The 20,709-nt window shown below is 32.2% G+C and overlaps 2 protein-coding genes and 2 long non-coding RNA genes across 7 annotated transcripts; 2 read left to right on the top strand and 2 right to left on the bottom strand.

Moving 5' to 3' along the window:
- Positions 1–1,479: 1,479 nt before the first annotated feature.
- LOC121120401 (uncharacterized) lies at positions 1,480–5,982 on the bottom strand. Of its 3 annotated transcripts, none has more exons than XR_005865043.2 (4): positions 5,601–5,982; positions 1,775–2,342; positions 1,600–1,714; positions 1,480–1,548 (listed from the first exon to the last, which is right to left on the bottom strand). It is a non-coding gene; the product is annotated as an uncharacterized lncRNA (long non-coding RNA). The 3 variants fall into 3 exon arrangements; XR_005865042.2 differs by having other exon boundaries at positions 1,480–1,544; positions 5,601–5,934; XR_005865041.2 differs by having other exon boundaries at positions 1,485–1,714.
- A 52-nt stretch (positions 5,983–6,034) lies between these two features.
- LOC121120402 (uncharacterized) lies at positions 6,035–7,081 on the top strand. 2 transcript variants are annotated; one of them, XR_011780843.1, is made up of 2 exons: positions 6,035–6,534; positions 6,751–7,081. It is a non-coding gene; the product is annotated as an uncharacterized lncRNA (long non-coding RNA). The 2 variants fall into 2 exon arrangements; XR_011780842.1 differs by having other exon boundaries at positions 6,737–7,081.
- Positions 7,082–7,890: 809 nt separating this feature from the next.
- LOC121120858 (protein spinster) lies at positions 7,891–10,131 on the bottom strand. Its single transcript, XM_040715754.2, has 5 exons — positions 9,648–10,131; positions 9,098–9,550; positions 8,720–9,028; positions 8,444–8,658; positions 7,891–8,375 (listed from the first exon to the last, which is right to left on the bottom strand). The coding sequence occupies exons 1-5, from the start codon at positions 10,006–10,008 to the stop codon at positions 8,106–8,108; spliced, it is 1,608 nt and encodes a 535-aa protein (XP_040571688.1). The 5' UTR covers positions 10,009–10,131; the 3' UTR covers positions 7,891–8,105.
- Positions 10,132–10,510: 379 nt separating this feature from the next.
- Positions 10,511–11,661, top strand: LOC121120859 (uncharacterized). The gene has a single exon (XM_040715755.2). It carries the CDS (start codon positions 10,511–10,513, stop codon positions 10,901–10,903), a length of 393 nt encoding a protein of 130 aa, XP_040571689.1. The 3' UTR covers positions 10,904–11,661.
- The last annotated feature ends 9,048 nt before the right edge of the window (positions 11,662–20,709 follow it).

Raw genomic sequence — 20,709 nt, 5'->3', positions numbered from 1 at the left:
TCCTGTCCAAAAAAATTACCCTTACAAATTTAGTCATTTGTGCCGAATAAATTTCACTAATGATGAGGGTTACGTGTTTGTCACGACTTTATAAGCTTTTAATCCTTGCTTTGAGATACTTTACAGTAGAACTGGGAAGCCCTGTTTCAATTGTCAAGACACTTGATATTGACTTAAGATATCTTGCTGTGATGGAATGGTAAAAATGTTGGAGGCAAAATTTCCTCTTAAAGAGCTGGAATGACATTCTTCCACATCAGGGCAATAGAGAGGAGTAAAGGAGAGTATCTTCTGGCCTTGGGAGACTTGATGGTGAGGATCATTTGTTGAAAAAGTATAATTGTGGATGATTAATGTCTGCAGAGTTAATGAATTGGTTACAAATATTATCATATGTGTCCATGTCTGTCTGAAGCTCATTGGATCCCAAAAAAACTGTAACGCTGATGGGTTCGGTTATCAAGGTTGTGCTTGGTTCATTTTCAGCTGTCCTATCGGTCCCAGTCTCGGTTCAACTTTATCGGTCTAAGTTCTGGTCTTCGGTCTCGGTTCTTTTTTATAGAGGCTCAGTTTAGTAACAGGCATTTGAAACAAGGGGCTTCACTAGAAAATTTGGACCAAGAAAATGATATTAGACACTAACAGGGCCGCAGTTAACTCATGCGTAGTGCCCAAGTTCCAGAAGGGGCCCTAAAACTAAGGTTGCTTACGACAATATTCTTCAAAGTGGGAGCTCAGGAGGGGGGCGCAGGAAGATGGAGAATTCAGGATTACTTTCAGTCTACACATACATAGTACACAGTTTTCGTATAAAGGGGCCTGAGCTAAATATGTAATAGTGTAGGAGGGCCTTGGCATAGTAAAGTTTGGGAAAACCTGGCTTAGGAAATATTATAGTTCTCATATTATAGGGGCCCAACAAGCTTAGTAGCAGACCTGGATCCATAATCTACCCCACTCCTTCCCTCTTTTCCGTGTGGTACCTAAAACTACTTTTTAAGATCCATAAGAAACCCTTAGCTATTTGGAACTCAGATACAACTGTATCACCCTGGAGACGTAAAAAAATCATTGGAAAAAGCTACAATTGAACAATTAAAAACTCAGAAAATGAACTTATTTATTAAAGCTAATTTATTCTTTATAATATATATTATATTTTCTTTATACATTCATTATAGGAACAAAAACACAACAACCGAGACCTATAAGCAATATATTGAGGTGTCGGTTCGACTTTGTCAGTTCTGGTTCTAGCGTTTCAAGAACTGGAACCACTAGAGCCGATAGACTGATAAGGGCACAACCTTTTCCGGCTTATTGTTAATTCTTTCAGAAAATCTTAGACAGTGTACAACTGTTTTTGAGTTAAGTATGTTTATGATATATTCTGAATGATAAGTCATCTTCCACTTCGAGGGTGGCAGAAATATAAATATATTTGTCATCTGAATGGATTATTTTGATCAAATCAACATTTAAAACAAATCTTAAAGGCAATGTTTGAGAAGAGATCTCCATGTGGAGATTTTGTACCTAGTGGACTGTCTTTTGCAAAAAAATATTAACCTCTAATGCTTTGAACTATTCGTTTTATACCTAGAGTCTTTGCCTGGTAGTTGAGGCTCTCGTTGGTCTAGAGGGTGTTGGTGTTGATGATGGGTAGGTAGGAAGATTAGGCCATTGTGATGGAATGCCATCCTCTCTCAAACGTCTGAAATATTATAAATATTCAAAGTTTACACGTCCTATTGTAATAATATTAACATATTACCTGAGGTGAAGAGATCTCCCTTTGTCACGTCTTGTTCCACAGATACAGCGACATTGAACGTAACATGTTTGCTACACAATCTTGAACTAGCTGATGGCGTCTAATAACTTGTGTCTCTAGGATTCTAGGAGTGCATTCAGAATATATCATAAACATACTTAACTCAAAAACAGTTGTATATCCCACTGTCTTTAGCCACTTTGCCAGCATTGTTGAGTCCTTTATTGGGAAGGAATGAATGCTCACTTCCGAATCCTTACTTGTGTTGGAACTACATCCAAGAGCAGAATATGTATAAGCCATGGTGGAGGAAAAAAAATCGCAGGAGTGTGATCGACAACTGTCAACATATAAACTAAATGTAAAATCATTCATATTTGAAATATGTCCTCTGAATGGCAGTAAAAAAGCGTACACTTTTTAAGTCGCACTTCCATGTTTTTCTAGTCTTACTTGGTTTATTACATGATTACAACTCTAAGGTTTGTCATTTTTTTGTTGTATTTCCATATAATATATAGAGATTTTTTACAAGAACCAAGATGTACAGAAATGTTGTTTGTAATCTCTGAAACAAAAAAACAAAAAATAGGTTATGGGAGCAGTACCTCTAATATGGTGAAATATCTAAAGTCTCTTTATTTTGCGGAGTTTAGTATAGAGTCTAACATGCTTCCTAATATATTAGAATATTTGTTTCGTATTACAAAGTCCTCGAAAAAAGAAAATAGACAATCTTGTTTTGGAAATGATTATCAAAGATCATTTTCATGTGTTGAAGATTGGGATTCCGAAATTTGGTCGCCAATCTTGATTCAGGATATGTTTTGCGTAATAGAAGACAATTAGTAATAAATTACACCCTCTTAAGTTCAACAGAATGAAGACTACTCTCATGGGTGAATTAGCAAATGTAGAGAAGATTTCCCTCACTGCAGATATTTGGAATTCCTGTAACAGTAAGGCCCATATTATTTTGATCGCACATTTCATCAATCGTATGCAAAACTCACATCAAAGTCGTTCTTGTCTTCAGCAAAGATGCCTAGCTTGCCTTTCATTTATGATCGCCCATAATGCACATAATATTCTATCTTTCATTGAAAATACCATCCACGAGCTATCCATCGAGGAAAAAGTTGTTGCTATTACAAAGGACAATGCACATGTTATGATTTGGGCTGTTAAAAATACCAATATGAAGCATGTTAACTACTTTCCCCACTCTCTTAAATTTTGTAGTTCAAGAGGGGATGAAAAATACTACTACATTGGATGACCTAAGGAACCCTTAACTAGTGAATATATTTTAAATGGAATAAATCCAAAAGGTAGGCAATCTACTCAAACAAAATTATTGACTCCTTTTTCCTTCAAAGTTTGTTTTCATTGTCAAATAGGTCTAGGACATTCATGAAATTCAAACATGAATAGAGCAAAATATTTTTTCAATTGTATTTATCCTCTTCATCTATATGGAGAATTAGATACACAGATATTATTTTTATTATTATTTTTAGATATTATTTTTTAAATTTGAGAAATTTTAAGTTGCGAGGGTCACGAATTTTTCCTTTTAGGTGAAAGACATCTTTTATAAATTTTAAACTGTACTGGAAAATATTTAGCTTGTCCAAAGTTTTCAAATTTTACGATTTTTTTCAATAAGAGTGTTTTGATCTGAATATCTACTTAATCTTCGGTATTACAACTAACTTTATAACACAAGAAACTAATAAATCTAAAATGGAAAATATTTTATAATTTTTTTTTGATAACGTTTGGTTCTAATTGGTCAAAAAGAGCAAGGATTCCTACTATTTGTATTTTTAGCTATATGTCTATTTGTCTGCTCGTAAAATAAATATTATCCATATTGACAAGTTATATTTCCAAAATCTTTAAAAATGGTCAATTTATTACTTGAATAGTCAGAGGTGGTTAAATTACCATAAATTTGACCTTTTTTTCGATAAAAAAACCTTTATGTATAACCTAAATTCATCTTATATATGTACACAACATCTTCGTAGTAGTCGTATTTAAAGACTATTATGGGGTAGTTTGAGTTGAAAATGATCATTTTAATGCAAAATTATTATGGGGTAAGCTTAAGAAATATCACAGCTTAAAGAAAATATTATTATTTTTTTTTTTCAATGATAAAACTTCCACATATTTTCCTAATTTATTATTCCTCTAAATTTATATTTCACTTATGTTTTTAAATTAAAATTTTAAATGGGTATTTTTGCTTGAATCAAGGACATATATGCTTCAATGATCTTCGACCACTTGGAGGAGGAATTGCAGCTGCGATTCATCAGATGTTAGTAGACCACAATATTAATTAATGATACCAACTCCACCCTCAGCAGGATCATTAACAACTTTTAAATGAATGATACTATCAAGAGCTTGTGGGTAGTCATCTCCATAATTCTATGAGTCAGGATCGTCTCAAAGAAATTTCAAAGGAGGTTTCTTTGATTTTTCTGTCGAGAAATCTTCCAAGTTTTTGTATATTAATTCATTTCAGACTAAATAACGGTCTTTCTTGAGTTTCATAACTCAAATTTTGTATAGCCTTCATTATCTGTCGTTTTGATTTTGAACTTAATTCACTGTCAAATAGAGCTAATCCAACAAGTTTCTTGGACGTGTACTATAAGTTCTTGAATTTTTTTTTTTGATGTTGAGATTCGATATGTCTGACTTAATGGACTAATATTTAAGGAGGGGTTTTATTAAATTCAGGTCACTATTAGGTGCACTTAAGGCTTGAGGAGCATACATCCACGCTTGGAGAGATACTCTCACTATAAATACAAAAATATTGCTCCATCTTTGGTCCTCTATGTCTATGAATTAGAATTGTGATCGAAACATCCGAATTTTTAGGTAGTATAAAACTTTTGATAGCCATTTGGCGTAGTGTATAGCAACCAGATGACATAAATTTTACACCTGGAGGATTCATATCATCAAGGAATATAATTACCAGGCTAGGGAATTCTTTAGTCTTGTCGAGGCAGATTTGTAACTACAAATTGTGTTTCTAAGAATACTGTTTTTTTCTCTTTGGACAAGTAACCTGTTTCTGAATTTTTCTTTAGTCAAAGGATACATCTTTTAGTGATGAGGCCATGATTTGGTTATTTTGACGGTTCAATTTTTTATCCAGGTCCCATTTCTTCTCATCCAAAAATACAATATTTCCTCTCTACGTGCAAAGTTCTAATAACGTTTTCTTCTTTGAATGCAATTAATCCATAGATCTTCCCTGAGATTCTGACCATAACAAAACTTCAGCAAAACCATCAGGTTTTTATGGATGATTTGATTAATCGAAATCCTTGACACGTTGATCTTAACCATTTTTGCCATTAATCTGTTGGGGTTTCTGTGTATTTTCATTCAACTTTCCAGATATTATTCGGGTTCCGAGTGTACCTTGGGCATCAACTTCTTGGTTTATCATCATTGTTTCCAGTTTCTCGAATCTTTTTAATGTTATATTTAACAGAACTGAGACTGATTGAAGGTCTTGAAATATGATAAATTTGAAGGGATGATTTGCCAAAAAATGAAGACTCTACTGCTTTTCTTAGATGATTCATCTTGACTAATAAAAATATATTTAATGGTCCTCTTTTTATATCAGAAGAGAGAGATTGAACTCAGATTGCCTAATAAGATTGCAGGAAGTATACTTAATCGCCAAAATGTTGCCTGCCAAATCTAAATTGTTTAAGATTTTTTGACACCCCTGTATATTATATTTTATTAAACATACTAGAAGACAAGGAACAGCTAAATTTCTTACTTTCTTACTCGATAACTTTCCAACAAAGAAAAGCAGAAATCCAGGCAGTCAAAAGTTAGCCAAAGTCCTCAAAAAGACTTAACATGCTCTTATATCACTATTTAATCGAATGAATACGTATAAAAGCACTTATTTCCTCTTGATTTACAATTAATATCACAGATATCAGAAATACCTGGTTTCACATAGGTTTCATGAATCCCAATTTAGATGGCTAATAGAGATAAATAACTAATTTAACTATGGCTACGTAAGGAATGAAACAACTTAGAATCGCTCTCACTTTTTTTCCCCACGAAGAGGCTGACTCATTCTTCCTTTGTTATATAAATTATAACGAAGGAAAACGTGGTTAACAACCCCTCTCCCCCCGCAAGGAAGTGTCCTCTTTTTTACGAACTCAAATCTGATCACACAAGGAATGCTAAAAATAACTGGAAGTGCGTCTTAAAATCGCGTTCACTTTTTTTCTACATGAGGAGGCTTTGTTTTATAAATTATAATAAAGGAAAAAGTGGTTCCAAAGTTGTTTTTTTTTGTTATTACTTTGTTAATAATGGTGTACAAGTGTTCTGCTCCTGGATGAAAGCAGGCCTATGACGGCATTACTAAGGATCCGGATGTGAGCTTTCACAAATTCCCATGAAGGGCTCCAAAGTTCTAACCAAATGGCCATCCCAAGAGAGATACAATTTACTAAATACCACAGCGAATAATAATTTCTAAAATCTTATCCCTGAAAGTAGATCAATATGATATGCAAATTGAGAAACTTATGGGAAAATCTCCCTGCTATATAACTTTCTCTAGAGGATCTTCAACACCAGCAAGGAATAGTATTTATATTGTCGGATATATATCACAATCATTATCCAAAAGTCTGCACATCTTTAAAAATATATAACTATAACCTTAAATCAGGAAAATAATAAAAGTAGATACTCAACTACCGTTACTTTAATATCTTCAACTAGAAATGAACTTCTTAGAAACTTATGTAGAAGTGATATACGTTCAAGTCTTTTAGCAATGATCAGAGATTCTTATTATGTTTACAGTTTTGTTTACACTATGTGTAGTCATATTTTAGAATAACTTTACTTTTAGTTGAGGATATTATTATAGTTTTTAATAAGTTATAGTAATTGAGTATTTACCCTGTATTTTATCCAATATCCTATGAAAAACCATCAACAACTTGTAAATCTGAACACTGTTTTTCTAGCTATATTCCTAAAATATCGATAAACTTTTCAACGTTGTGGTGAAGAATTCTGCTTTGATTTCTGAAGATAAAATATTCGCCATCATCAATACAACAACAAAAACATTGCCACACTGCATTCGAACTAACAGATGAGTTCTAATATTACATTTGTATTATTATATACGAAATAAAAACTATTTTTATACTTATGTAAAAAAAAATGGTAAATGAATGCCGGAAGTACATAATATTAATTAAATTTTAATTTTTCTGGGTATAAAATAAATTATTCAGTTAAAGGATAAATATAATTTAGGATAAGTTAAGAAATTGATTAGTTTAAGATTGTGATAAATTGTTACGAGTCGGACAAATTTATCAATGTTCACAAATCATGCTCGTCATTTCTCCATTTTATAATTTTTTGGTGTATTTTCGAATCTACAACCTATTCCTTAGAAAGAAAACTTTGAGACACGGGTAATCGATCTTGTTTTATTAAAAAAAAATCAACTTATTAGCGAAAAAACAAACTTTCTCTCCTGATCCCAAGAATCTGGTCCGACCAGAATGAAACATAGCCTTATGACCTTGACTCAGAATTCTGAACAACTTTTATTTTAGTTATGCGTTTTTATGAGGGACAGACACCTATTATATTATATTATATATTTAATATATTCATCAATTAAATAAATGCTATTTTATTATTTATTGATATACAGTAGAATGGTTTGAATTTTCATTATATATTTTAGTTTTGAAAGTTTACTACTTTTCAAAAGTTCCATAGAACTTTTTTTCATTTTTCCATAGAAAAATATTTGCATACCGATAAAAGAAATTTAAATCATGAACTTTCATATTGATATTCTCCTTAATAATATCCTTTTTTAGCGCAAGAATTCAAATACTACCATAAATTTGTCAAAAAATTCATAGTAAATAAGGGTCATTTAGCTTTGTTAGTCCAAATTATATAAAACACTGATTTTGTATTAGTATTGTATTATAAATACGTTCAATTTTCTGTATGTTGATGTACTTAAGTGGAAATGATATCATATTTTGAGTAATTGCAGATTAGATGAAAGGACTTATAAAAATAAGCATTTTATTTTTAAAAAAATGTCATGATTCAGGTAACACATGGTTATAATCTATTAATATAAATATCTTTTGATGACCATTAGACGAGTAATAAAAGATAAAATTAACTTAAACAAAGTTAGAAATATCTATAAGCACATTGGAATAATAATATTAATTACAAAATCGAGACTTCCCTAATAATATAATCATCTATGTACTTCTTCTTCTTCTGGACGCATTGTTGATGCACAATTAGAATCTGAATCTCTTATGATGGGAACAACTTCACTATCATCTTTATTGACGCACACCTCCCGACATGCCTTCATCTTGTCGTCCAATATATAAAATGATAAATATAGGAAGAAGAATGCACCAGCGATCTGAAAGAAACAACATGAAAAAAGCGAATACTGGAGTGCAACAAAATTTGCAGTATCATCTTCAAAAGCACTAGGTGTCTCTGATACGGGCCTCTGAAAAGAGTTTAAGAATACCAAAGATTAGGAATATCCTGAAATAATAATCAAACTTAAAACTTTACTCCTTGAAAAAAAATTGAGGTTATAGCATTTCCATTCTCCCTTATAATAGGCTGCATTGCATCAGCAAGAAACCCGATGAGGAAGGGTGAGAAAGCATCTCCTAGGAGATGAGACATTAATATCTGACAGGCACTAGCAAAGCTCCTTCTTGTTGGTATCACGATATATAAAGTCATATCACTGACGATAGACCAATTACAGTTGAGGAGTAGACCTTAAAGTAGCACCAAATATTAAATTGAATGGTATAATCACATTAGTATTGAGTAATCTACCCGCGATAAAGGTGAGTCCATAGCATAAACCAATGTTGTATTGAGCTGAAATCAAGCCAAAGAATAAGACAGGGACACTAGCTAGTAGAGTGAAACCGCAGACCAAGGGATCAGCATTCTCAAAACGTTGTCGTAAAAGTTGAGATATGTAGGATCCTCCAGGAACACCTACGATTCCAGCAAACGTCATGACAATGCCAAAACGATAGGAAATTGTGCCCGGCTCAATGTTCTGACAACCAATTCTATCGCCACATGCTATTTTAGCTCCTAAAAATGCAAAGCGTGGCCCCCACCACATGAGAGCTCCTAAAATTGAACCATGATTAGAGAATTGCCTTCTTTGAGAACTAATAAGAGATATAAACAAATACAAACCAGCACAAAAAGTAACACATGTGAAACCACATGTTAGATATTTAAAGCTCTTGTTTTTGAGAAGTGCATGGATGTCTTCTTTTGTGGAACTGGCATGCATATTGGCTCCTTCACTCTCCCCTCTAGGAGGATCAATCATAAAGAAAACAATGAGTAGAACAGCTAAAAATCCAAGAAATGGGGTGACTCTCATACCCCATCTCCAATTCCCAGAGGCAGCGGCTACATTGGCACCCACCATGTAGCCAAGCCCAGTGCCCACTGGTATGGCAAAATAAAAGAGTGCTAATGCTCTTGAGCGTACATCTTTAGAGAACAAGTCAGATAAAATAGCTGGAGCAACTGTAGAGTAAGATGCTTCTCCTATACCAACAAGTCCTCGAAATAGAATAAACAGCCAATAGTTTTGCATAAATGAACCAAATAGTGTGGCAAAGGACCAAAAGGTTATCCCTGAAAATTGAAATTATTTTATATCAATATCATTGTATTATTAAAGTTAAATTCAAGTTCTTTGTGTTGAATAGAAGTTAAAACTAGAAAAGAATACCAATGAGTAATAGGATTTTTCGACTCTTCCGATCCCCCCAAAAACCAAAGAAAGGAGCCGTTGTCATATAGCCAAAGACAAAAGCAGATTGTAAAAATCCAAGGTATTTGTCATCCTCTTGAGAGAAATGAAAAGAAGGATCCTTTTTCACGAAGCTTGTCATCCCTGCCAGGATAGAGCGATCCATATAGTTGATGAAATTAACAAAAATAAGAAGAGATGCAGTCGCAAGAGCTTGATGATTTGGAAGAGATTCCAACCAGTGGGAGATGGAAGGAAACATCCACCTTGTAGTTTCATCTTCATCTTCTTCATCCTCAGCATGACGGTTCGCCTCCGATGGAGAAGAAGGACGTTCCATAACGGGTACAAGTGTATATGTAAGCAGAACTGATCAAAGATATGAACGATTAGGGGGTCCAGCTCAGGAAGATTCAAGAAATAATAATCGACAGTCACTTAATTTGAGAGATGAACCCCAGCCAGCTATTATTAATAATAATAATAGTAGTAATAGTCAATAAGTACTAAATAATATGAGAGGAGAATCGAGAGCTGAGCAGCGCGCAGTATAGAACAAATAGCATTTTATGCTATGTACTTCGTTTTTGAAATCATCAGAAAGAGCTAGCTCTCTAAAAGATCGTGCGCGCGTACGATTTTAATTTGTTATTCTTTCCTTATGTCTTGCGCTATTATCTCTTTTCCTCCCTACAGCTGAGCTCATATATTTCGAACAGCTTCGTAAATCGTACGTCACCCTTCTCATAATTGTCAGTTTTTAAGTTATTATCTTCATATCTCTCTCCCACTCTTTCAATTAATAGAAACTCCCCTCTTCGATTAAAAGAGGTTCAGACAAAATGATGCTTCTAAGTCCCAAGTCTCTACAGTTGATTCTTCAAGAGACATGTCAAGAAGGCATTCACTCTGCAGTTCTTTTTACAAGAGAAGGTAACGTTCTATCCTCCCTTATTCAGTCCCAGGATGAAGGAACAGCATCTGCAGCCATTGCTTCACATCTCTGGGATAAGGTATCCGCCTCAGACTCACGCATAGAAACTCTTCTTCTTTCTGGTGATAAAGGATGGACGGCCCTTGCACGTACTGCGGATCAGTTTGTTTTGTGTCTCTTGGCTGATCCTGATACGGAAAGTGGATTACTTCACGCAAGGCTCCTATCCACTGTTGCACTTCTTGAAGAACCATTAAGAAGTGTTACTCTCCAAGGCATCGCACCTTCCTCAAATCTATAGTAATTCCATTAAGTGATTATTAATTCTTATTCAAAACTGAAAACATTCATTTTGTGTTCATCCTGCGATTTCTTAGTCAGGAAGTATAATAATTAAATATTAATCCTTCCATGTATTTTACCATTTTTTTTTTTTTTTTGAGGCATCATACTAATTGTAAGATGTTAAAACAAGTCCTCCATCAGAAGCTAATACTATGTGTGTAATAACTCATACTCATTATGTTATTATTAATTATATTTAGGATCTCTTCTTATTATATGATATTTTAAATGTTAATCAATTAGAACTAAGTTGGTGAAGCCTAAGTAGATGTAGCTCATTTGTAAATAGTTATACCTACATACAAAGATATTATAACCTTATAGTTAGAGAGTCAATCAACTACATAGTTATTATAATACGCTCAAGTCATAATCTTTTATTTTCTTTTTGTTTCATGTATTTATTTCATGTTAGAGAAGTTGATATCACAAACCAATTTAAAACAACAAAAAATATTGTTGAGTTCTTCTCCGATAAAAATATTCACTGATAATCTTTTCTACAGGATGATATACCATAATTCATTAATAATTATTAACAAGGATTCAGAGTCAAATAAACTGTTCCTTTTATAGCATATTTTACGCACTGACATATCCCTATGTATATTTTTTTTTTGTCAGGCTGATGTTACACAACTAATGAATACCTAATTAATTAAGAAAATAAATAGACTCAATTTGATTTGGTGAATGAGTCACCATCTTTTGTCATCATATGAACACTAATTTGTCCTGTTAGTTTTAGTATATTATATATTTAACGCACTTAATCTCAAACAGGGAGTCTTGAACGCTTCTCATTCTGCTTCAAAATAATTATAACAATTAAAATTACTTTGATCAAAGTAGGTATTAGTTTAAGTTATCTCTTTGCAAACCTTTTGGACGTAAGGGAATTTCGTTGAATTTTAGTTATAAATAAGACATATGGCTAATTAACAAGGGCGTAGAAAGTGTTTTCATAGGAGCTAGATACTTATGCCTTAAATCCCTTTGCCTTAGGACATTTTGCCTGAAAGCCAATTTTCCTTAAAGATATTTTGCCTTAATATAGAAATAAATAAGGTTTATACATCGCTATTGTTTAGTTTAAATTGTTGTCCCCTTCGATTTTTTTAATCTTGCATTTTTAAATTGTATCAAGTTGTTTGATTGATTTAAATTAATCTAAAAATCAAAATCCTATGTAATATCTTTGTTGAGTTCATAATACATAAAGACAGCTGCCTTAAATCATACAAAGGGGCGGCCGGAGGGGGTGGATTGGAACATTTTGAGCCCTCCCCAAGTGGAGGATTTGTTTTTGCCGTTACCTTATCAAATTTGTCAAAATTCAGACTCAAGGAGGGGGGGAGGAATTTCAACTCTAAAATTTTAAAAAAACATAAATGAAGCCCCCAATTCTGCAGACACCTCTGATGCAAGAATTAACTTATTAAAATGAATGAAAACAGCCGAAAAGAAATTATGGATCAGGAAAGGTGTTCATCATCATTGAGCCTATCTGGAAATGATTCGTGGATGAATGTGAAAGTAATTTTTATTCCTTTAGACAGAGGTAAGATATTTTACCCCTACCATATTCCGTTTCTAATCCATCTTCCTTTCCCCTCTTTTCACTTTCTCACGTCTTTATAGTTTATTTTATCACAATACCTGTCCTCGAAAAAGAAACAGAAAAAAGGCTTGAAATTATCTGGTGGTTTGCTAAATCCCATCTACTATTTAGCTCTTAAGTACTGCCAGACGATCATTCTCCCACTATTTCTCCACAATGTTTAAAAAAGAATCAGATTAATAAATATATTTTACAATATTTGAATCTTACTACTTACATAGTATTTCATTCGATATTGTATTATAATATTTCTTAGTAGTGTTGAATCTATTCCAGGACTGATTTCCTGATCAGTTTCCCCCTCCCCTTCAGTTCTACGGTCTTAGTTATCTTTCATTTTCTTCACTCCTAGCTAAGATTGAAGAATATAAAAACGAAGAAAATAATGAACAATAACTAGAACATAATAATAAGTTCTAGTCACTCACTTCCTCCTTTAAACTTCAGGTACCTTGTCTCTTTGACTTCAACAACTGAAATGACAGAGCTAGTAACTAGGGCCTATGGACTACTGAATCAGGTACTTGATTAGGGGAAGTGAAGGCGTTGTTTCTATTAATTTATACATAATTCCTAACTTGATGATGACAGTCTTTTATCTACAAGAAATATATTAATATCCTTCCTTGATATCGATTTTTATCTTTCAAACAATTGACCATAACTTTCGAGAATTTGATGAATTTGATGTTCATGCATGGTGATTGAGCTTTGTATTGCATAGTGGAAGTATTCTACATAATTATTTGTTCGAATATTTTCATTTCAAATTCAAAATTATACAAATATACCTAAAATTCCATTTGGTATAATATTATTGAAACATAAATAAACTTCATCTCTTCCGTTTCCTGGAAGTATTGTTTTTAATATTTCGAATATGACATGAGGAATTATCTGGAGTTACGTTTACAGTAAAATAGGATGGGTTTAACTTATATAAATGTATCACGAGTGAATTTTGGTGTAGCTTGTCATTGCTCAAAAAGATTAGATGCAAAAAAGCAGAAAATATCTCAAAGTTATTAAAAAAAATAAATTATAGGATTTTGGAGGAAAGAAAATATAAGTTACTGCTCCATAGAGTAGAATCTATTAGTTCTATTAATTAAGAATTAGATAATGCAAAATTTACTAAAATGCCTGCTAGCGTATATACCTTGACTTTAGGGAACAACTTGCAGCTCTTTCACCAAAATATGGTAATGTCAATGCAAATTAATTATAAAATGTTTATTTAATAAATTGCTGAAAATATCATCAACTACTAGAAACAAGGGGAAAAAATATTTTATTTTATGAACAAAACCAAAATTTTGAACTTTTCACAGAATTATCAGAAAATCTACACAGAAAAACCTACGATTAGGTTAATATGTTGAAGCAATGACCTTGAAAACTTGCATAAGTTGTCTATTATAATCTCCATTCAAGTCTTGACACTTCTGTACTTGAATATTTTTCCATTTCCCTTTGCAAATTTTAATCAAGTCATAATGACAGTATTCTGTTTTCGTGTCAGGTAAGCTGAGACTGATATGACTGTGGTTTTTTTTATCTGAGTCCTGCTGTTACGTCAATTTACGTTCAATTCCAAGTAATTTTGTCATATGGCTCAAGATCAGCATCCAATATTTCCACATTGACATACTGTTTTAATTATTTTTTATTAATAAACTAAGGCACAAAACTGCTCGACAAGCTTAGTATAGGTTATGATTTTGACAAGTGCAACTTCAGGAGTTTTGTTCACTGAGAACCCAGATTCCAATAATTCCAAAGAGAGTTAGTCATAGAAATCATTAAACATTGCCATCCCAGAACTTCTTGTCTCTCATTCTCCAACTGCAATCTATTGGTGATAGTTTATACCAGTGTTTGTTTTTAGTTGGTGGTGATGAGAAGTATCTCGCCAGATTCGGCTACTTTGATGGGATGACATCATTTTTCAACCGCTTGTAGATTTATAATTTAATTTTATAACATTATTCAGAATTAATACTTGACGAGGAATATATTTAATAAATTTAATAGAACGAAAGTTTTACTTAAGTTCTGGAGATACATTGGCGAATTAAGGAAAAAGCGAGCATCTCAGTGATACACAAACAATATTCAATATCCATAGTATTGGAGAGTATTGCTTACTTTAGTGTAGTGATTTTCCTTTATTAAGGGATTCATCCACTGATTCAGTTATAAAATCAGTAACTCTAAAATTTAGACTGCATAGTCTTGAATTTTCTGTTGGTGTAGAAGTTCATCGTTTCTTTCAACATTACCATATGCTCTTTGGCCATGTTTTTGGAGTATTTTATGGGAAATTTGTGAAAGCTCATACGGATCCTTTTAAATCCCCACTTGCATACAGGAGCAGAACAATTGCACACAATGATTAATTATTAATTAAATAATAAGTAAACAAATTAATATGAAATGAATCAACTATTGTGAGCCACGTTTCCTTTATTCCACATTTGTAATAAAACATAGGAAGAATGATGGTCTTTGTGGAAAAAAAGGGAACTCAATTTTAAGGCACACTTCCAGTTGTGTTTCCTTGCTTTAAAGTAAAAATTATTGTCTATCTTTGGTTATGCATTTAAAAAAAAATGCATACTAAAATTAATATACATATATATAATTATAAAAGGTTTCCTAGAATAATGTTCTTTTTAACGTAGAAGGTTGTCTACTTTTTAGCATTAATTCATTTTCTTCCCAAAATCATATAAAAAATCTTCTCCCTATACTTGATTGTCTAAACTCAATTAATCCTTCGAAAAGACCTCCTGCTGAATTTTAGAATGAAACTCCTCTAAAACTCCTCATGTGCCTCATGCGACATTGGGCTGCAAAGCCATACAGTTCTTGTAAGAGTGAGTTGACTAGTAGAGTTGCAAGAAATTTCCTTCTTTCTAAATTATAAAATTATTCTTGGCAGTGTTCAAAAAGTTTTGTTGAGCGACAAGTAGCAGAGATGTCAAAGCAGGCCATTCTCGGAAGATTATGATACATTAAACTTATCATTGGACATAATTTATTAATAAAATAAGTAAACTCTATCTATATATTTATTAATACACAAATTTATTCTAGTTACTAGGTAGTACATTTGTTTTATTCTCTTGAAGGTAGAAATAGTAACAAAACACTTCTTCTAGCGGACAAAGAAAGTAAATTTTGACAGATACCCTTTTCAGCTTTTAATCACTTTTGTCCTTGTTTCGCTACTTGATTTAAAGCTTGAGTTCCGTAACCTCTTTCTTGTTTTGTGTTAATTATTTAAGAGATTGTCGTGGTGTTATTTTTTCCATTCTGAAGTAAGCATTCCCATATATCTTCTGTCTAAATTGTTTAAAAATATATATAACAGGCAGTTGATGTTAAAAGGTTGTTAATTCAGTAGTACCTAAACACATCTTTTACTACAGGATTTGAACGCTAAAAACGAGCGTCTCAATTTTACAATAACTACGTGCTATTCATTTTCTTATTAGTAGTTACTATTATAATTTGTGTATACCTATTTTATTAATTAATTATCGTCATTATCCATTCAATGTTCATATACCAAAATTTTGTTTGGATTTATTAAGTATTAATTTTATTGTCGTAAAATTCTTAGTTAGTATTTTTTAAATTCTAATACTTTTTGCTTACAATCAAGCAAACCATATTATTTTAATATTATAATTTTATGAGGATGTTTTTTTAAAAATAAGTTTTCGGGACAAATAATGATTAATAGATGGAAAAGAGTAATTCGTAGAAATTAGGCTCCAGGTACTTGTTGTATCTTTATCATTTCCATCGAAACTCATTAATTAAATTAGCATAAATATGAGTATTACTTAATTATATTTATTGTATCTATCCAGAGTTACAAAGAATAAATCTGTTAGAATAATATTATAATAGCATGTGTTAGTTATTTTCTCCAAAGAATATCTTCATCTAGGACATGTTTATGTTATTATTTTTGGAATTTAGGTATCCGTTGTTATTAATAAGGCCTTCACTTATTTTGTGACTATTTTTTTACTCTTATACTATCATTTGGCTATCTTCCAATCTCTGATAATGTAGTACTGTATTTAAAAAGGTCCTTATGAATTTGCACAAATAGTGAATCAAGCGCTCCCCAATATTGACATCAATGACACTGTTAAAGATGTCAAAATGTTCAAGAGTCGTCTTTTAGATATCAGGATATATAACAAGGTCCGTTATAAAAGTAAAAAAATGCCAAAAATGTTATAAACTACTAGCATTTTTTTTTATCCAATAATGTGTGCAAGTTGATGGAGCTTAGCCTACAAAAGAAAATTGATAAAATATGAATAACAGAGGTTCATTAGTTTCACCTCCTAATATAATTTATTTGTCTAGTGTCTTCAGTGTAAAACTTTGCATGACAATTATGAACGATGATGAAACAAGGGCATTATTTTTTCTTTCAGTCAGTCATATGACTTATACTCAAACATATATATGTCTACATATACGAGTATATAAGTCAAATTCAAGAGCAAACAGAGTTCAGTTCCATATTAACAATTGTATGTGATGAGGAACATTCTTTTATAGAATACTTTCCACATATATAAAATAAAAATTCAATGTTACGAGTATATATACATATGCATATTCGTTAATGGAGCTGTTCAAAATAAACTTTTACGACCATAAATACAGTCTCAATTATTGAGAGATAAGTTAGATTGAAGTCTGAAAAGTAAAGTTCAACATCTCCAAGTCCAAGAAAAGTTCCGAGTTTTTGGGGACATATGTAAGTGAGTTTCAAGCTTGATTCTTATTAAAATCTGAACCTTATCAATCTGACAACGAATTCTAGTCGAATAACGAGTCACTCACACTGAGTTCTAGTTAAAATCTGAAATTTCTTTTTTCTAGGCCAAATCGAGTCCTCTTGGAGTTTGAAGTCCCAATGTAATAGGAGTTAAGTACGAGTCTCCATTTCTGATTTATGAGTTATAATTATAGTTAGTTGATGACCGAATAAACTGAATAATATTTTATTCACTTAACTTTTATGTATTGAATCTAACTAAAGAAAACAGCACAAACTTTCAAGAGGTAGCGTGAACCATTCAAGTCATAAGTAAAAGATGTCTTTGAGTTGTACCATATGTCTCGCTTCCGCCTTCTCCTTGCACTCATTTTTCCATTCTTACTCACCAAGACATTTATTTCTAAGTAGCCTTCCTCTTAAATAAATTAAGACACTTGTTAATATCAGCTGTCTTTTATATTATTTTGGTAGGAAAAAATGAATTACTAGTTTAAAAAGGAAAACCTTCTACATTTAAAATAACATTATTGCAGGGAAAATATCATTATTATATTTAAATTCATTTATTTTATTAATCATTTTCAAAACAATTTACACCAAAAATGGGCGAGAAAGCTTAGTTCAGAGGGAGAATTTAACACCACGACGACCAATGAACAAAAAATGAAAAAAATACACCCAAGAACCGTTTTTCCTTATTATTATTTTTTTTGTCAATTGAGCTTTTTTATTACAAAAATGACATCCTTACTCATAAGTCATAGCCATAACGCAAACTCTCATACTCACGCAAAAAATGACTGACAAATGAAAGAGGTAGCCCGGTTGCTCCAACTCCAATTTAAGTAAGATTCAATGGAATTACGTTATAAGTTCATACTTTCAATTGAAGTCAAGTTGGTTCAATCCGGCTCTATTGATGATGTTATGATGTCAGTTATCATTTCGTATAAGTTATCCAAAGAAAAGGCGTTTTACATAAGGGGGAAAAAATATAACTGAAACAGATAGGTATGCTGTATTTCATAGATTAGAAAATTTTCAAACAAAAGTAGAAATCATTTTTGTTGTACAATTCACTACATCTTATGTAATTTAGAGGCAATAAATATAAATATATCACACGGATGATTCACAGAACAATTCATGATTTATATTAAGTATAAGCTAAATTTATGTATAAGACATAAAATAAATATTAAAAGGTTCTAGCATGTTACGCTCTGGGCAGTTTCACCCTAGGAAGTTTCGCCCTCATACATATATTATATCATAAATGTATCTTCCACACATAATTTAACATTTAAAATGAGTCTCCCCCAATTGAAGTAATTTGTAATGCATTTTTGTATTCATTAGTATAAAGTGAGTGCATTTAATTCAATTCTAATATATTATATAATAGAACATATCAAACATCAATGTTGCACCTTTTTATAAAGAGTTCGAACCGACTTCTTTAAAAACTATTATACTTCTGATGAGAGAAAAGAAAAATAAACTCTATAAACAAATAAATAATCATGATATCAAGTCTTAATTTATCATATCACGCAGAAACTCGCTGATGGTAGGCTTTTCGGGAAGGACCCCTACCAATAAGGAGCACAACAGATCTGGCACTAAGAATAGCATCGTGAACTTATTAGTGAACCAACAGATTTTCATCAGTGATAAGATCAATGACTCGGACTGGTCTACAGGGCCTCTACAAGAGATCCGGTTGTACAATTTCTACGTGTTAAAGCTGAAGCAGGTCTTGTTGAGGCTATTAAGACGCACTAGTCCAGTAAGTCCTCGGTCACCTTCTGAAGCAGGCTGGCCTCTTTTAGGACGAGAACATCTCCATGGAAGCCAAGGTGTCACATGAACTGCAGGTGGTTTGCGTAGGATCCCGAGGGCAAAACTAAGTAACTGGCATGTGTGCACGGGCTGTTTGTCTTCATCCAGGAGGGAGCAAGGGGTGTGTCAAGCCACACATAAAGCTCGGATTGTAGAGCCTCTCAATTCCTACGTCTGCGGCTTGAATAAAAAGTCCCAACAAGAGTGCTCACCTTAACGTGGACTCCCCGAGACAACGCAATCAATCTTCATCTCCTCTTTTTTCACCTATTTCGGACAATCAATATAGTTTTAAAATTGGTTCAGAACTAATTCATTTTTATAAAATGTGTCATTGACGATTTAAATCCAAACACATCTATTCATTCCATCGTTAGGTCTTGAAATATAATTGCATCGTTTACATCCTATATTCTCCAATATTGTATTAGAAATCTAATTGATTAATTTCTCAATTCTATAAATGTAGCGGTGAATTTTGGCTACTTTAAGTACAATTTGCAGTGCCTACAAAGGATTAATCAGAATCATTTGTTCATTGAAATGAATTATAATTTGTTGGAAAAAGTATACCATGTTCAATTTTGAGAAAAATGATTCTAGCTTCATTTTGGGTTGACGTGCTATAAATATTATCTAATTAAGTGGGCATCAGCTGTTGTTGGGGGATTATGCTATATTTTTATATTTTTTTCTTCTCTCTTTCGTTTTTCTCTTGATTTCCATAAAATATATAATAATTAGTATATCATACAGCGGGGAACTACAACAGTTAATGTGAAATTACGTGACACCGGCGTAGGGACTGTTCGATGTACAAAAATAGCCACTAGAGTTATTTTAAACACTAAGAGAGAGTCGAATTTCCGTCAAAAAATTCAAATTACTCCCCGTGGTATCATTTTCTTGTAATATAAACTCTGTGTTGAGCTTGGATTATGTACATTCATTCTGTTTTTATTCATAATTATCGTTTAAAAACTTATTGAGCTTTGCTACAATACTAGCGCCGTACATTTGCAAACAAGTCGTGCTGGGCGTTAAACAGTCCCCATACATAGTATTTTTATTTGTATAATATCAATATATAAAGCAATAAATAATGCCTATACGGTAATATAGAAGCAATTAATATAATTAAGGGTTGTTAATAAGAAAAATACACAAGGTACTCTAAGTTTTTTCAAATGTTTCCTTTCCCTTTGTCAGTCGAGGTTGTGAGTGAATAAAAAAGCCGGACTTGAGTATTAATAAAATAAATATTTTTGGTTCATACAAAAGAGACTAAAAAGGAAAAAGGAAAGAGGAAACAAGGTGGTTGAAATAAAAAATAAACAAAACCATGTATATGAATTATATTCAGGATTCACGTAACCTCGATTAAGAAAAGATAGATTATAATTACTCTTCGTAGATGATTAGAGTTTTTTTTTTTTTTTTTAAATAATTTTTATAATTTTTTAAATCATAATCATGATTAAGA

Source organism: Lepeophtheirus salmonis, chromosome 6, assembly GCF_016086655.4.
Source record: "Lepeophtheirus salmonis chromosome 6, UVic_Lsal_1.4, whole genome shotgun sequence".
NCBI classification, from domain to species: Eukaryota; Metazoa; Arthropoda; class Copepoda; order Siphonostomatoida; family Caligidae; genus Lepeophtheirus; species Lepeophtheirus salmonis.
This window is presented reverse-complemented; position numbering and strand designations above follow the sequence as displayed.

Bases quoted from the DNA above. Each gene is read 5' to 3' on its own strand.
- LOC121120858 (XM_040715754.2), bottom strand. From the start codon at position 10,008: ATGGAACGTCCTTCTTCTCCATCGGAGGCGAACCGTCATGCTGAGGAT. The intron at 9,029-9,097 runs GTTTGTATTTGT...GTTCAATTTTAG, and splicing joins ATGTGTTACTTTTTGTGCTG to GAGCTCTCATGTGGTGGGGG. The intron at 8,376-8,443 runs GTAAAGTTTTAA...AACTCTTTTCAG, and splicing joins CCTCAATTTTTTTTCAAGGA to AGGCCCGTATCAGAGACACC.
- LOC121120859 (XM_040715755.2), top strand. From the start codon at position 10,511: ATGATGCTTCTAAGTCCCAAGTCTCTACAGTTGATTCTTCAAGAGACA.